At 39.5% G+C, this 17968-nt stretch overlaps 1 protein-coding gene across 2 annotated transcripts in view; it reads left to right on the top strand.

Moving 5' to 3' along the window:
* The window catches only part of LOC109960866 (peroxisome proliferator-activated receptor alpha-like), a 46447-nt gene extending 28782 nt beyond the window's left edge, over window positions 1–17665 (top strand). Inside the window, exons 5-12 of one of the 2 annotated variants that reach the window (XM_020601269.1) lie at window positions 1755–4716; window positions 9608–9848; window positions 11909–12063; window positions 14740–14878; window positions 15652–15851; window positions 15961–16230; window positions 16337–16580; window positions 16686–17665. In XM_020601269.1, the coding sequence (XP_020456925.1) occupies window positions 9665–9848; window positions 11909–12063; window positions 14740–14878; window positions 15652–15851; window positions 15961–16230; window positions 16337–16580; window positions 16686–16930 (1437 nt within the window). In that variant the 5' untranslated portion in view covers window positions 1755–4716; window positions 9608–9664 and the 3' untranslated portion in view covers window positions 16931–17665. The remainder of the gene's footprint in view (window positions 1–1754; window positions 4717–9607; window positions 9849–11908; window positions 12064–14739; window positions 14879–15651; window positions 15852–15960; window positions 16231–16336; window positions 16581–16685) is intronic. The other variant, XM_020601270.1, reaches the window with a different exon arrangement.
* The last annotated feature ends 303 nt before the right edge of the window (window positions 17666–17968 follow it).

The raw sequence follows: 17968 nt of genomic DNA on the forward strand, positions 1-17968 counted from the left end.
GTTTTATTCAGTCTCACAAGTATTTATTTTGTGCCCTATTTTATCTTCTAGTCCTTCCTGTGATGTGGCCGAGGGCGCCATTACATAAAATTCAAATGATAAAGGTACACACACCAGTGAAGAACAAGAAAGTGTTTTTGACTCATATTTGCTGATTTTTAGTTTTATTCCAAAGCTTCAAGCACACAAGGTCCGCTCACTTTAGAGAGTGCAGTGGTTAATCTCAAATAATTATAGGGATCATTCATGACAGTTTAACAGTTTTACAGTTTATAACACCATGTTTCCAAAGCCCCGGGTGAATGGTCTTTTGTAGAAGTTATCGAAGAGCGCATTGCTGCAGGGTGTTCCTCAGTTACATCTCTCTTTAGTTAATAATGGAACTGTATTTTCAATGTAAACGTTTTTGATAATACCATCTGAACAAATTTTGTTAAATATGGTTTCTAAGATCATTTGAAAAGTTGCTGCCATAAAAATAAACACAGCAAAATATAGGATTAAGTGATCGCATTGCCAGTGTATTAGTGCACTCCAGCAGTTAAAAGTGAATTTAACACTTTTAAAGAGTGTAAACACTTGCACCAACACCAGGGTTAAAGGATAAGTGTCCCCAAACAGTTATCAGTGATAGTTTTGGTTTAATTTGCTTACATTTTGAAATATCTGCCTCTGAGAATTGTGCCTTCACTCAAATACAGTGGAGGATGAATGAAATTTGCTAGGATGTGGTCAAAGCAATACAAAATTACATTTAAATTTTTGAATAGTTTTATCTCTTTCAAGTTTTATCTGCTTACCCTAGATAATCAATAAATCACACAGTCAGCAGTTTTTTAGGTACTGTTTTGGGGAGGCGTGGGGGTAGTAGTTCCAGTGAAAGCAGTTCACAGTGAACTCTGGTGCTGTTCAACTTTGAACATGCTCTCGTTCAGTGCTGTGAACACCATTGTCAAAATTCCAATCACCTCCACTGTAATGGAGTGGAGGCAGAAAACTGAGATGTATATTTCAAAGCTAAAGCTACATACCACTTGAGTTAAATGATAAAATGTTTTTTTGTAATTTGCCTGCATTGACCATTTAAGTAAAAGGTCTTGTGAAAACCTGATACTTCACTACATACATTAGCAGTGGAAGTGAAGCAGCGAGCTGCAGTCAGGTCTCCTGTAGACCTCACAGGTTTGTCTCAAGTGGAGATTTGGGTGACATTTATGGGATAACTGGCCTGCAGTAAAATAAAACAACAGCAAACTGGTGTGTGTGCATGAGTAGTTAAAGCAGTGACTCACTTTTGTAAGTTTGACCCCACCTTGTTTCTTCTTGTCTCACAACAGAGCCACAGCTTCTCTGATCTCACTCAGGAAACTCCCTGAAACAACCACAACCTGTCAGCTTGACCTTTTAAAGAAATACATACACGGACATAGCAAGTTTTGCTCATTTGCACCAAGATTTTCCATAAACAAGCCTCAATGGGTTTAAACGACTTTTTTTTTGCTCAGTCCACTGGTAGTGTGTTTGTTTACCTAATAGGTGTTACCTGAACCACCAGGTAGCTATACAGACTGTCAAACAGGATCCTTATAAATAATATAGACTAGAAAGACTCACTCTCTATGTTCAAGCACCTGAATTTCTCTGCAGGTGGTGCTCTGGTGTCACTGCACGTGATGCATATGTGGAAGGCAAGAAGTGAAAGTGACCTTTTGACACCCTGCAGTAGCTCACTCTGTCCTCCCATTTGTCTCCAGGAAACCTGAGAGGAGGTGAGCTGACACAATGCATAGACCTGCAGAGAGGAGATGACCTGTCAAGCACAAGTGACAGACAGGAAGTATTTGGACAGCAAAAATTTAGGTGATAAGTATTTTAATAAATACATATACGTATATATATAAAACTAGTGAATGTAAGACCTCAGAGTAAATGCCAGTATTATTTTATTACTTGTTAGAATTGTACATAGGTCATATATATAATAAATGCAGATCATCTGTAGTTTTGTTTTCTTTGTTTGTTCCTGGGTTCTCTGGTTATCGTTTTGAGCTTCTGTTCCCTAACATCATCATGTGACATGAGGGACACCTACAGGAGACAAACTGTCCTTTGGGGTGAGGTAGTAGGTTGTATAGTTTTAGGGTCCTTCCCAAGTTGTCAGATGACTATACAACTTACTGTCTTTCCTGGAGCGACTGTGCTAGCATCATCACCGGAAAATCAGGAGTTCGTTGTGCTCATCACTGAAAACTTGTGATTTTTCTTGGTTTTTACTTTGAAGTGATATGTTACAAAATGTTAGAGTAAAAGTAAATAATACTTTATTTTTTATTACAGTTAAATCAGGGAGAAAGGAGGAATTGTGGAATTTTAGACTCTAACACTTTAACACTCATGCTATCATCACACACCTCAATGTTAATGACACACAGTAGCTGTGTTTTCATTTATACAGTGACCAGATCTGACAAACCCTCACTAATCCCCCATCCTCCTCCTACCCACCTGGGTGACTTATGGTGTTCGTACAGGGTGAGGTAGTAGGTTGTGTGGTTTCAGGGTTGTGATTTTACCCCATCAGGAGCTAACTATACAACCTACTGCCTTCCCTGGAGGGCAGCAATACATCACAGGAGCATACACACCCTTGTCATCTTTTACTCAGACTCTAAACATGACAGGCCTGGTATTTGATTTCAGAGGTTTCATTGAATTGGTGAGTGTTGCTCAATTACAATATGCATTTGATAACAACATTAATAATCGCTTATTAGATTTGTAACTGGTAAAAAAAAAAATAATGAGGAAAATGCAGTTGGGCATAGAACTTTTTTTAACAGCATTCATGTATTTGTACTTTTTTATTAATACTTAAATAAAGACTGGAAAAGAAATAATTGTAGAATGACCAGTGATTGGAGTCTGATCTTTATAGTGTTCAGAAGAAATTGTGCCTTCTTCTGTAATCCTTTCCATAACCCATTATATGTTGAAGTACTAATCTGTGGTTTAAGAACATGTAGACATTAAATGCTCTGTGTGTGTGTGTGTGTGTGCATTGTTGTTCTTTTCTATTGTAAAACACAGGCAATTACCTGTAAAAGATTTTGGTAGTAGGAAACTCAAAGTAAACAACCAAATAGAGCTGTAATGTTTTATTTGAGCTAAGCATATTTGACAAATATTTCTGTACTTTGCGATTAGGAAACCTTTTTTGTACTCATAGGAAGTGACCTAGGTTTTCAAGTTTGATCACAGACTTCAGCAAAGTTGATATCTGGTCCACACAGGTTCTCATAATCTATGGTGGAAATCAGGAGAAGAGAGACTTTGAAACTTTCTTTTGCATTCATTCACAGTAGATGGCGCCAGATATGACATGTTGTGTTGTCTGATGCCTTACTGTGACACTGGCAGTACTCGCTAAGTGCACATGTGCAAACTTTAGCACAGAAAGAAAAACTGGCTGCAAGTGCAGTAAGTGTACCAGAAAGGATGGCCTTTATTATAGGCGGTTATTTTACATGAAGTATCCAAGCTCTTACTTTTTCTTGAATGCAACAACAAATTCATCGGTGACACATCTCTTTATCACTGCTTAAGTCAGGGCGGTTAAGCGTTTAACAAACTGTACCGGTGTAACAGAAGAGGCTAAAATTGCAGTTCTTTATATTATTTCTTTGTGGAACATACACCTAACAGCAGGTCAGCTGTAACACAAACAGCAGCTTCAGTGGTCTATTTACAGGTTTCTCACTGTTAGTGTTGGTATGAGAGGTATGTCCTCTGAGAGTTCAAAACAGCCTGGACACTTGCCCTCAACACCTTGGATGACTGTTGGTAGAATGCAGTTACCTATGTTTCTGTTTCCCAGCTAATATTTCAAAATGAACACTATGGGTCAAAATCTGTATTTTCATACAAACAACCTTTTGTTACACACACATGCACATATATAGAGAGAAGAAAGTATTTTGGAGCTGATGGAGGTGGAAATTATTCATTGACTAGATGAATCTATTTAAATTAGAATCTATTCATTATATTATAGGATCATATGTTTTGCAAGTAAAATGTTAATCTGTAGGCTGAAATGTTGTATAGATATTTCTCTTTGAAATGTAGTGTTTTTAAGAATATGCATAAAATTGAGTGGCCTACTTCAAATGTACATTAACTAGACCTACAGCAGTTAAATAGACTTGGTTAACAACGCTGAATACTACAGGGGTAGTCAAGCAGCATATTGTTTGGCATTTTATTAAAATAAAACTGGTTTTGTTTAGCACTTGTGTAACTAATGTTATGCCGTTTAATTAGAATGAATGATTTACAATGGCTCGACAGCGATTCGTTATGATGAGCTGCCATAAATTTTACAGTAACTTGAAGATGGAGCCAATCGACCCACGTGTTTCACTGACATGGGAGCAAGTGACAGACATCCACGGTCCACATCGTGGACACCGGGAAGTAATCGTGTTCAGCCAAAACAACAGGCGACCCGCTTTCTCATCCCTATTTATCCATTGGCTAAAACTATAGGTGTGCGCGCGTGTCTACGTGCGTCGCTACGTTATTTCCTGCAGAGGATGAGCGGAGTTTTGACAGCGCTGAAATAGGCAACGCACCGCGTTTTGGACAGAGCTGATAGGATCAGTGTGCGTCGGAGGTTCCCGCGATCATCTCGAAATGATTCCCGTCGTTGTTCTTGAGGTAAATAACAACATTTATTACAAAACTGTGTGTCATTGAGGATTTCCACCCTGTTGTCTGATCAGATTTAACTAAATTGTATTATTTGCTAGGCGAACTAACTAAGAGTATATACTGTCTGTAAATGCTGAGGCTGCTGATTTCTTGCTCCTATTGTTGCAAATATCTTTGTAGCCTATCTTATTATAGGCTATGTTGGGATAGAGGCCCTTCCGAACCTCCTAACTAAACAAACCTTCACCTGGTTTTATATTAAACCACACACAACCACACGATGTCGAGAAAAGCATCTTTCATTAGAGGAAATTGTTTCCATTGCCATGTTTGTGGAGCAGCGTTACTGAGATATAGTTTCAGATTACTAAATATAATATTTATGTAATTGCAGAACTTGTTCAAAGCAAAATGTAGAAGTTGCTTTTGGGAGTTCTTCTCTACCTGGTCTGGGGGTGCATACATGATCTTGCTGGGGAGAGATCAAAGGGCAAAACAGCTGATACTGATTCACTGACAAATGGGAGAGATCTGTTCTCCACTCTGAACTGACATTGCCTTGTCTTACATCTTGAATGACAGGTGGAAACAAACTAAGAGCATCTGCAGGTATCCTCTGCTGAGCATCTGCTGACCTGAAATTCAATATTTTGTTTTGTTTCTTTTTATTTTCTCTTGATTTTGGGTTTGTTGTACTTCACTGTTAACATTCTTTGTTGAGTGCCATACACTCCTGTCTCAGTGCAGCTCCTGTTACTTCTTCTCCTGTGACCTAAAGATAGACCACTGTGTTTGGGATTATAGTTCCTCTGGGAGTTAAAAACAATGTCTTCTGAGGTAATGGGGAAACAAGGGCTGGGCCAATGTCATCGCCGAAACAGGAAATATAGGTCTCAACACGGTCAAGAGTTACTGTAGTTCTTGACCTACTTTAAATGTACAGGATGGGTGAAAAGTAACTAGGCATTAAAAATTGGCTATAGAACTTGTAGTATCACTGGAGTCATGATGAAAACAGTCTCTAAATAGACGATAGTAAATAGGATTTCATATGAAATGAAGAAAAGGTCATTAAAAACTCCAAAAGTATTCAAATGTGTGTGGACTGAGGTGTCCACATACTTTTGGCCATATTGTGTATCTGTTGGATAAAGACAAGCTGAAGTCAGTCTTCTCATCTAAAAGAAGTTTTTTTTATTTCCAAAAATGCTGTGTTGTCTCATATGAAATCACTATCATTTATTTGGAGACTGTTTTCATCATGACTCCAGTGATACTACAAGTTCTATAGTCAATTTTAATGCCTAGTTACTTTTCACCCACCCTGTATATCAACACAGACCCAGTACAGCTAAATGAAATGAAATGAATGAATGAAATAGGTGTAAATTAGAGACCATGTGAGCTCATTAGAAAGTTGTGACCAGCAACTAATTTGTCTGTTTCAGCAGACAAATTAGAAACAATTCAGTGCGTGTCAGAGCAGCTTTTGCCATTTACTAAGAGTAAAAGCTAATGAATAAATTAACTATTTATTGCATTTAGTGCAGGCCAGAGGGGAGGTGTGGAGACAGAATTTAGATCTTTACTGTAAAATCATCAAAACCAGACCTGAAAATGGTTACACTTGTGTTGTGATGGTATCCTACATACAGTATTTTGCATACAACTCAACTGCAGTGCACGTTCAGTAGAATGTAAAGAACATAGATGTCGAGATGCAGGTAAATTATGCCATATGAGGTTCATAACAGAAATTTTCTGCATTAGTGTAGGCTGACAGTGATGCGTTCTCAAACTCTAACTTTTAAGAAAAAAAATCTTAGAAATGTTTGAAAGACATGGCCATTGCAGAAGGAAAAATATGTGTGTGGCTAAATGTTCCCTTTGTACCCTTTGACAGAGAAAGCTGTGCTGGCTGACAGGGCCATCAGTTTGTCAGAAGGCAGGCACTGTGTGTCAAAGCAGCTTGACAGCCTGGTTAGCCAACAGCTGTCTCAGTGTGTACAGTCACAAAGTCTCACTGCTCTTTGCCTGAAAAACCTTTCTGTAAACAAGAAGCAAGAGAGAAGAGACACACTCTATAGTGTACTCCATATGATACGGTGCACAGTAAACTGTAGCTCCATTTACGTACACAAAAATCCCTCTTACACAACATTTAGTTTACTGTCAGGACCTGTACCCTGAAATGCTGCAACACAGAGACCAGATAAACAAGAACAAATCCTGCTTTGATCAATCATGCCCACACTGTCTGGCCTCAAGAGTTGACCAAGTTCATGTTTTCTACCTGAAATGATAAAGACAGTACATGACCTAATTGTTATGTTCAGCCATTAGCTCAACCAGCACACTTGCTGATTCTCAGTAGTGAAAGTTTTTGTTGCACAATCCCGATGCTTCTTCCATACTTGGCTTACAGATGTGAACAGCTGTGTAAACAAAGCTCGCATCAGCATTTTAATGGCTGCACAGCCAACTCTCTCTGTATATTCGATCAGAGATATGGTTGATTCCTGTCTAGATTGTATAATAATTTTGTTACCATTATAATATGGATAGAATTGTATTGTAATCATGTAAGAGAAAATGTATGAGAAGGTTATGTGTGTATATATAATGGAAAATTTATGTTTTCCTGCTTCCATTTTACATTTTAGTGTCCATTATCATTAATGCATAGAGGCTTCACTGCCAAAATATGCTTTGTACAGTAATGCTGTAATCTGCCAACAAATCAGGCTTAGAGAGCAGCAACATTAACATCTGTGGCTTTAATTTACTGGACGTTGGAAACGAGTGTTGTGGAACCTGAGCATTAGCCATGGCGGCTTGATGTTGTGTGATGGCCTAAACAGATGCCCTTTACCCTGCTGTGAACAGTTGGACTCTCCACCAAACTCCCTCCCATGCATACTTCAAGATCCACTCTGATAATAGACAGAAAAGGAACAGACAGAGAAACAGACATGTAGTGGGAGCGCTAGATAGAGCTCTTTCCTTGTTGCATGTAATCTGACTTTGAGAAAGTACTTAAAGCTGTGTGCCCATATATTCCATATAATGTAAGCATGTAAACAGCATGTAAACACTTTATCTTTTTTAAAGTCAATAAATCGGAGTCAGAGCTTTCTAACAAACTCAGCATATGTACTTTGGCTGTGATACTTCATCAGTTTTATTCATTGTTCAAAATAAACACTCATTTCAATTCTGATGCCTGTAACACATTCCAAAACAAAAGTTGGGACAGTTGCATTTCAGGGCAAGTAATGAGGTAAAACAATGAAATGATGACTCCATTTGAAACAGGTGATGTCAAGAGGTGATTGCAATCATGATTTGGTACAAAGGTGGCATCCAGGAAAGGCCTAGCCCTTTAAGAGCAAAATAGGCAGATCACCAGTTTGCCAACATACTGTATGTGTGAAAAAATTTATGAAATGTTTAAAAATAATGTTCTTCAAAGAAAGATAGGAAGGGATTTGGATATGTTACCCTTTATGGTGCATAACATAATTAAAATATAATAAAGGTGCAAGCCTAAGCTGGATGACCGTGCGCTCTGATCCCTCAGATGGCACTGCATCAAGAATCATCACTCTTCTATAAGTGATATAACCACATGGGCTCAGAATTACTTTGGTACACCTGTGTCAAGCACTACAATGCGTAGTTACATATATAAATGCCGCTTAAAACTGTACTGTGCCAAAAGGAAGCCCTATGTCAACAGTGTCCAGAAGCGAGTGCTCTGGGCTTGGAGGCATCTGGGATTGACCATCAGTGGAAACATGTCAGACAAATCAGTATTTAAGGTCTTTTTTGGAAGGAATGGACACTGTGTGCTCCAGACCAAAAATGAAAAGGACCATCCAGACTGTTACCAGCAACAAGCCCATATGCCAGGGTCTGTCATGGTCTGGGGATGTGTCAATCCCCTTAGCAAAGGTAACTTACAATTCTGTGATGGCTCCATTAATGCTGAAAAATACATAGAGATTTTGGAGCAACATATGTTGCCTTCAAAACGACGTCGTTTCCAGGGACGCCTATGCGAAGTTCAACAAGACAATGCAAAACTTCATACTGCACACATTACCAAGGCCTGGCTGTGGAGGAAAAGGGTGCAAGTGCTGGACTGGCCTGCCTGCAGTCCTGACCTGTCACCAATAGAGAATGTGTGGTGCATTTTGAAACTCAAATTACTTCAACAATGACCCAATTACACTTGACACACTTTATTGCTTGGTGTCCTCAGTCCCTAAATGCCTTTTAAGTGTTGTGAAACGAAATGACAGTATCACACTGTGGTAAATGCTTCACTGTCCCAACATGCTATTTGTAATGTGTTGCAGGCATCAGGATTGAAGGGAGTGTTTATTTTGAGCAAAGAATAAAATTGATGAGGTATCGCATCAAATAATGTGCTGCTGTATTATTTTCAGTGAAATACAGGACACAGATGGTTCACATCTCACTATTTTTAGTTTTAATTTTGATTTTACATACCATGCCAACTTTTTCTGATTTGGGGTTATATTAGTAGTTATGTATTCATGCTGCACAGTAGATTTCAGATTTGTTCATGTCTGTAATGTTTTGTCGACAACATGCTAAACCTGCAGCCAGGCTACTTTGTGAGCTAACATGTTTTCCTGGCTATGAATATCCCAAATGTGAGGTGGAAAGGTACCTTTGAGCCACACAAAAACCTACTGGTGTGCTCAGTGGGATGCACTTGCTCCTGTAGCTCTTGGAAATAATTGGGTGAAATCTTCAAACATGCAATTTGAGCACTCAGAGTTGGAAAGCAGGAGTATCTGGAGGGTTTCTAGTCTCACTATCATCCCTTGTTTTTGTCCATATTCTCTTTCCTCTCTTTTTCTTCTAGTCTGGTCAGTGAGGGATTGTCTTCCACCACCCCCTGAGGTTTGGCTTTATCTCCACCATGCCACTGGATCTGTATTGCCCTCCATCCCCAATGGGAGATTCCCTCATGAATAGTCCCCTGTGTGGAGACCTGATGGAGGATCTTCGTGACATCTCCCAATCTATAGGAGATGATGCCCTGGGATTTGATTTCCCAGAGTACCAGAATACTGGTTCAGGCTCCGAGAGCTCCACTGCACTGGGTGAGTAGTGAGGTAGCCTCATGGTGGGAAGAATCACAGGGTACATAAGAAGGTGTTGAGAAAGTACAAAAAACAAGAACCCTTGGTTCTCACAACTGAATTATTCAGTTAACATGTAGGGGTTCACCTGCACTGCAAAGTATTCATTGAGATGTTGTGATGATGCCAAATATTTAGTCTCCTCACTGTATGCTAACTAATTATCTTGAACCAAGCTGCTTTTAAAGCTGTACTGTATTTACTCATTTACAGGAAGTGTTGTTTATTCAAACACTTACCTTCTGACCTGTCAGCTCCAATGTGTCATATGTAAATTCACTAGAGAGAGTCATGTAAAGCAGTGTGTGTCTCTTAAAAGAAAAAAATCAATCTGATTCCTCTTCGTCTCTTATGCCAACATTCCTGAGCAGGAGACATTGCAATGTACTCAAGTAAACAAAAGCAGAGGCCCATTTGCCAGGACTCATTAGCAATTCAGTTTTATTTGTATAGCGCCAAATCCCAACTAACATTATCTCAGGACACTTTACAAAGTAAGGTCTAGACCTTACTGTTATTATTATTATTATTATTATTATCATCATCGAGGGAAAACCCAACAAATCCCCCTTGAGCAAGCACTTGGCGACAGCGGGGAGGAAAAACTCCCTTTAACGGAAGAAACCTCCGACAGACCCCGGCTCTTGGTGGGTGGCCTTCTGCCTCGACCGGTTGGGGTGAGTGGATAGAGGAGAGACAAAAGAAAAAAAGCAACAAGACACAACAATCAAACACTGATCAGGTTGATGTGGCTGGTGACTGCTTGTCAGAGACATAGAGCTCCAGGGCCAGGGCAACCTGCAGAAATGTAAAGGGAGAGAGAGAGAAGACACAGTATGGGAGAGAGGAGAGACAAAGTTAGTGATATGAGCCTCACCTGAGAGCAATTTCTCAATTCTGGACATATTTCTTAGCAAACATCTACTCACACTTTGTAGAAATCTGTACAGACATACAATTCTGAGAACATGTTCACTCATTTTGATAGTACAGACTTCCAACCTGAAAAAAAGACTAATTGGTTTGGTGGTTGTGACATTTCAGCTGAGAACCAGGACAAGTTATTTTGCACAGCTGGACAAAAGCAACAAGAATTGTCAAAAACAGCTGACAGATGTACAGAACCATTTGCATGTTGTCCAAAAGCAATTGCAATTTGATGAAAACAACAAGAAATTGCTGATATGTGAAAAACTGACAACAGAATCTCACGGTTGAACGAGTAGTTCTGAGAAATGCAGATCTGTTGTGAGAAATGAATGAAAGCGATAGAGAAAAACTGCTTTGTATGTTAGGAGAATAAGAGAGGATGTTCCTGATTTTGGCAATATTGCACAGGTGAAAGAAGGCAGTTCTGGAGACTTGGTTTATGTGTGATTTAAAGGACATATCCTGGTCCAGAATGACTCCAAGGTTCCTGACAGCAGTACTGGAGGCTAGAGCTCTGTCATCTAGAGTAACTATATGATTAGACAGCAGATTTCTAAGGTATTTAGGCCCAAGTACAATAACTTTGGTTTTGCCAGAGTTTAGAAGTAAGAAATTACAGGTCATCCAGGCCTTTATGTCTTTAAGACACGCTTGAAGTTTGACCAATTGATCTGATTCATCTGGGTTCATGGATAAATATAACTATCATCTTCTAGTCACTTTATATCTCTTTTGTTAAATTCATGTACAATAAACAGTTGGCCTAGCTAAGATAAGCTTATGCTAAGCTAACCAGTCGCTGGCTGTTGCTTCGCTAGACATAAGATTGGTAGCATTTTCCTCATCTACAGTAATTTTGAGATGAAAGTGAAGAAGTGTATTTCCTAAAATCTTAAACAGTTTCTTAAATTATTGCCAGCTTTGGAAGGTTTACCTGCCCTCATTCATAAACGCACTATATGTGTACTGTGTATCATTTTTAAACCTTTTCCCAAGAAATTGATGTCTCAGCTTGGAACTGAGCTCTATTAAAATGTAGCCTTGTGAAGTCACTAACTGTTTTCCTCTTTATGCTGTGTTGTCTGCTGTAGACACCTTGACCCCAGCTTCCAGTCCGTTATCAGGGGTGTGTGGAGCAGCAACAAGCCCCGAGGAGAGCTTCAGCCCCATCATCCTGGAGTGCCAGGTGTGCTCAGACAAGGCTTCAGGCTTCCACTATGGAGTGCATGCATGCGAGGGCTGCAAGGTGAGAAATGTGGGGCTAAAACAGGGATAGTTCCACCAAGCAAGAAATACTGTATTGTTTGCATGTAATGACATACTGTGTATATTAAAGTGAGAAAAGGGGAAAAGACCTTACACATATATTAAATAGAAAAATAAAACCTGATAGAGTCTTGTTCAGAGTGATTATCACTTGAACTGCAAATACAAATGTTGCTTTTGGGGTCCCTGAATGTAACTGTGCAATAGTATCAGAACTGAAAAACACAACATACACATACATTCCTGCACTCAAGCACGTACACCTGAACACATACAGAGTTTGGCATGCAGAGGTGCCTGACCTAGAGGCCAGTGGAAAATTTATGAGACGGGGGACATTGGCCTTGGCTGACTTGTCACCTCACCCTGAGTTGGCACAGAGCCTAACTGAGTAATGTTAATATACATACACAAATTCACAGTTGTAATTGTGTGGAGCACTGCAATGCCTATACCAAATTACCTTCTTACAAAGTCACAATGAGATTTAATGCTAAGAAAATTTTACAAATATTTAAACGTTTTTTATCATATAGCGATTCAGCCCTCATACTTAAATTAATTACAGTATGTTGATATACCTGGGATTTCAGATATTCCTAAGGGTTAGGGAGAGTATAAAAATGTCACAATGAGAATATTTTGTAACCAAGACCACTGAGCTCAATGTGTTGAAACCTATAAGGATCATCCGTGTTTTGTTTGCAAGTCACATGAGCTTGTTGAAGTCTTATACCTTCCTAAGACAACTGCAGGTTGTTACTGCTAATCTGAGTTCCTATTTTCTGTTTTTGCATGACATTTCCACTTGTGACCTTGCTTGGTCACAAGTGGGACCTTGTCTGTTACTCCCAGTCCTATCAGTTGCACAATACTCATTTGTCTGTTTTTGAACACTAGAAACCTGGCCAGCTCCCTGCAGGGCTGAGGTTTATGACCCACATCTCATTCTTTACAGTCATTACAAATAATACTCATCTTGCCATCCCAATACAATATATCTTATATCTAATATCTTATTGCTTCAGAGTTCTCCTTTCTAAAGGATAGACATGATGAAACTGAACTGTTGGACATTGCACATGTGAGATGTGTACTTTGACAGCACTCTGTTCCAAAATTCTTTGACTGATGATGATATTGTGCCACTGTGGAAAAAATCTGGCTTGTGATTTGTAGCAGTCACCGCTAACGCTTTTCCATGCTGGACAGACTGTGTATCATTTTCGGCATCTTGCTAAAAAGAGAGGAGCAATCCATAGTGGGAAAACTGAATGGAATGTGTTGTGATACTGTGGTGTGAGGACTTACAGTAAGTCTGTATGAATGGACATTTACAGTAGCAGAACAGTCAGTACACTTTGAGAAACTATTTTTATTGGAAAGTTGAATCATAAAGGTAAATCTATATGCTCAATAGGTGGAAATTAGTGTGCTGTACCTCCAAAATTTAAACTAGGTGGAAATTAGTGTGCTGTACCTCCTAAATTTGCTTTTAGTATCACTGAAAGACATTTGACAGACAGTACTATAAAAACGCACATCTGTATTTTTCCTCCTCATGCAGTTTTGTTATTTAGTGTACACCAAAGGATCATATGTTTTGGCATGTGCGGTATCTGTTATTGTGTGTTAGCATGCGGCCTTGTATCTCAGTGTGAGTTGGAGGCATTCAGCATGTCTTATCCAATCAGGGCTCTCCTTTGGAAAAGTCAGGGTCTACTCTACACCTTGAAGTATATTAGTCTTTAAATACAGATGTAATTCAACTGTGTACTCCAATACTAAATGTAATAAAACACTGGTCCTACCAGGGCTTAAAGTGTACAGAATATATGTACAGCATTGTAAGGTGCTGAGATATAAGATGAATTGCTTTACTGAGTGATGATGGTCTTTGTGCACAGATTTTATCAATATTGAATGTTCCCTCTTAAATGTCTTGTTGTTCTGAGGATGAAAAATAACCTGATCATGGGTATAACAGCAGTACTTCCTGGTTTTTGGGTCATTTTTGACACAGCATTTATAAAGTTTTAAATCATTTACAGATAAAATCAAGTATTAATAAATAATAATGTTAAAGTATAGTAAAGAACGAAAACCCTCCTGTTATAAACTCAAGGCAGTATGATCAATTTTCTTTTTGTTAAGCCATGATAGAAGCCTTTGCAGCACATGTTTAAGATAACTGAAAGTAATCTTGATCCACCTGAGGCTGCAAACAGAGCAGGCAAAAAAGAGGAGATGCCAGTTCTACTCTCAAAAGAAGAACTGTAAAACAAACAATGTGGGAAATGCATTTGTAAAGCACATTTTTGCAGACTGGGGTACTGTCATACATGTTTCTAGTGGAAGAATACATGTACATCATTGGAATTTGAGCCTAATAAATATTAGAGTTCATGAAAGTAATCAAAATTACCACATTTCCTGAATAAGAATAGTAATAACAAGTCTTGCAAGCAAGTATAAATAACAGCACCCCACACAATGCAATTTGGATCTATGCACTGTGAAGTATATAAAAAACTGTTGCTTGGCAGATATTCTGTTTATGTGAAACTGATTTCTGGTGTAAAAATTAAGAAGCCTCACTGGAAAAATGAAATTGTAGATTAAGTTGATAGCTTATGTGATATTCTGTCTCAAATAGGGTTTCTTCAGGAGGACCATCAGGTTGAACCTGGACTACGAAAAGTGTGAACGCAACTGCAAAATCCAAAAGAAGAACCGCAACAAGTGTCAGTACTGCAGATTCCACAAGTGCCTCTCTGTGGGCATGTCTCACAGCGGTAAGGCTTGAAACCTCCAGATTATTTTTAAATTAGTTTGTACAAGTTCTTTTGCTGAGTAATAGCAACTGTAGCCACAAGTGATAATTGTAGAATAAAAAAAACACAATGCAACAGTACTACAAATAAAGAGGAGTCAGAAAGGCTGTGAACTGACTCGGTAATGCCAGTTACACAGCAGTATCTACAGTAGTTAAAGTATGCTAACATTAGCCACCATAATACACTGCTCATACAAGACCAAGGAAGACTACAGCACCAAAACCTCATGTGCACTAATGGCAGCAAGATTTAATTTGTAAGCTATTAAAAATATATCTTTCAAAACAATCTTGTTTTAAATGGTATATTAGCGATTGCTGGTAACATAATTACTGTAATCATCATGTGTACTGAAACACACACCAGTTCAGTGTGGCTTTCATTGACTGGATTTTTATAGAACAGTGTCCGGCTAGAGCTAGTTTGACATTGAGAAAACGCAGGCCCATATAGCTCCACAACTGGCCTGTCATCTGCACTGACTGCTCAGGGGTCATTGAGTTTGTTATGATGGCCTCCCACTGTAGACAGTGTCAGTAACCTGACTCCTGACAACCGGTACGTTGTTCTGAGAGGAGAGTAAAGAAAACAGAACAGACCAGATCTGTTGTGGGTGAATGTTATGCGCTATGCACATAGCTGTACGAGGACAGGTCTGATGAACCTATGTACTTTCACTGAAAATAAAGTTCTTCTAGCTGTTGCTAATGATGAATGTCTCCATGCACCAGCCATCCGATTTGGTCGAATACCACAGGCAGAGAAGCTGAAGCGCAAGGCAAAAAGCAAGACGGTTGAGAAAGAACTGAAAAGCCCATTGCTAGCTGACCACAAGATTCTGGTCAGGCAGATTTACAGAGCCTATATGAAGAATTTCAACATGAACAAAGCAAAAGCACGGTTCATACTCACTGGAAAAACCCCCAAGCCGGTAAAAGAAAACAAAACCAAGAACAAAAAGTTTCAGGATATTATTTATTATATTTCTCTGTTCTGTCCTCTCTGTCCACCCACCAACATATCTCCCCTGTCTTTCCCAGCAGCCTTTTATCATTCATGACATGGAAACGTTCCAGCTTGCAGAGAGGACATTAGCAGCCCATATGGTAAATGGTGACTGTCCGGAACTGGAGAGCAGCTTTCAAACTGGGGAGGTGGTTCTGGCTCAGGGGCGTGGGGAGCTCCAGCAGAGGCAGGCCGAAGCCAGACTCTTCCACTTCTGCCAGAGTACCTCAGTGGAGACAGTCACAGAACTGACAGAGTTCGCTAAGGCAGTGCCAGGTTTCCAGAGCCTGGATCTGAATGATCAGGTGGGTTAAAGATTGTATCTGTCATCTATCTTCGATGTGAGAAGGTACAGACAGAATGCTTTTTTGTTTGAAATTTGACAGATTTTGTTGCTTACTTCATATTTAGGTTACTCTATTAAAGTATGGTGTTTATGAAGCCCTCTTCACTCTCCTGGCCTCCTGCATGAACAAAGATGGCCTCCTGGTTGCCCATGGTGGAGGCTTCATAACTCGTGAATTCCTCAAAAGCCTCCGACGCCCATTTAGTGACATGATGGAGCCCAAATTCCAGTTTGCCATGCGCTTTAACGCCCTGGAGCTGGATGACAGTGATCTGGCCCTTTTTGTGGCGGCTATTATCTGTTGTGGAGGTAACACTAAGTGGAATGATAACAGAAGATAGGAAATAGATTCATCAGTTTAAAAATGCTTAATGAGTGTAGATTTACAACATAAATTATCACTTTCCCAAACAGATCGTCCAGGTCTAGTGGATGTACCTCTAGTGGAGCAGCTGCAGGAAAGCATTGTTCAAGCACTGCAGCGCCGCCTGCTGGCTAACCACCCTGATGACACCTTCCTTTTCCCCAGGCTTCTGCAGAAACTGGCTGACCTCCGGGAGCTGGTCACCGAGCATGCCCAGTTGGTGCAGGAAATCAAAACAACAGAAGACACACTGTTGCATCCTCTCCTGCAAGAGATATACAGGGACATGTACTGAGAAGATAGCACATGTATTAAGATGTTATTGTAAGCCAGGTATTTCCAAAACTGGGTATACCTACAGAATACACATTAACTGATAACAACCAGGCATATCAGTGTATTCTAAGTAGCTAATTGTGCAGCTTTTATGGATGCACACTGCTGTGACAATAGAATGGTAAAACTTTCATCTGGAACAAAAAAAAAAAAAAGAATCAAATTCTTTTTAGGGGAATGGCAGCTCTTGTAGGGAAGGGTTAGGGTTCTGTAAAAGGGGAGACAGAAAAGTCATATTCCTAATATTTTGAATACGTCACCTTAATTTACAGGTGATTTGAATGTGATTAATAGCTTTGCCAAGTCCTTTGTACTAGTGCCTTCTTGATACTGGTGCCAGATAAGCGGTTGAGGAAACACCTACATCAGTTTTCACCAAGTGCCATAATGTTTCAAGGGCTGAGCGTATTTTTGCTTTTGATCACACCTTATACATCCACCACATAACAAATATGTACCAGAGTCCATAAAAAGCTTTATATATAACTATTTAATTTTGGATCAAGGAATGTTCTCACAAATCAACCATCAATTGAAAATATTGTACTTTAATGTGTTACATATTTATTTACTGTAATAATTTTTATTCTACTGCTGGCGGCATGGTGATGCAGTAACCAGTGCTGTTGCCTCACAGCAAGAAGGTTCCGGGTTCAAGCTCTGGCCGACCCGATGCCTTTCTGTGTGGAGTTTGCTGTTTTCCCTGTGACTGCGTGGGTTCTCTCCAGGTACTCCGCTTTCTCCTACAGTCCCAAGACATGCAGCTTAGGTTGATTGGCAACTCTAAATTATTCTTAGGAGTGTGTGTGTGTGTGTGTGGTTGTCTGTCTCTAAGAGTCAATGTGATACATTGGTCCAGGATGTACCCTGCCTCTCACCCAGTGATAGCTGGGATTGGCTCTAGCTCCTCTGTGGCCCTCATTGGGATAAGTGGTATACAGTGGATATAAAAAGTCTACACACCCCTGTTAAAATGCCAGATTTCTGTGATGTAAAA

This window comes from Monopterus albus, unplaced genomic scaffold, assembly GCF_001952655.1.
Source record: "Monopterus albus unplaced genomic scaffold, M_albus_1.0 scaffold51.1, whole genome shotgun sequence".
NCBI classification, from domain to species: domain Eukaryota; kingdom Metazoa; phylum Chordata; class Actinopteri; order Synbranchiformes; family Synbranchidae; genus Monopterus; species Monopterus albus.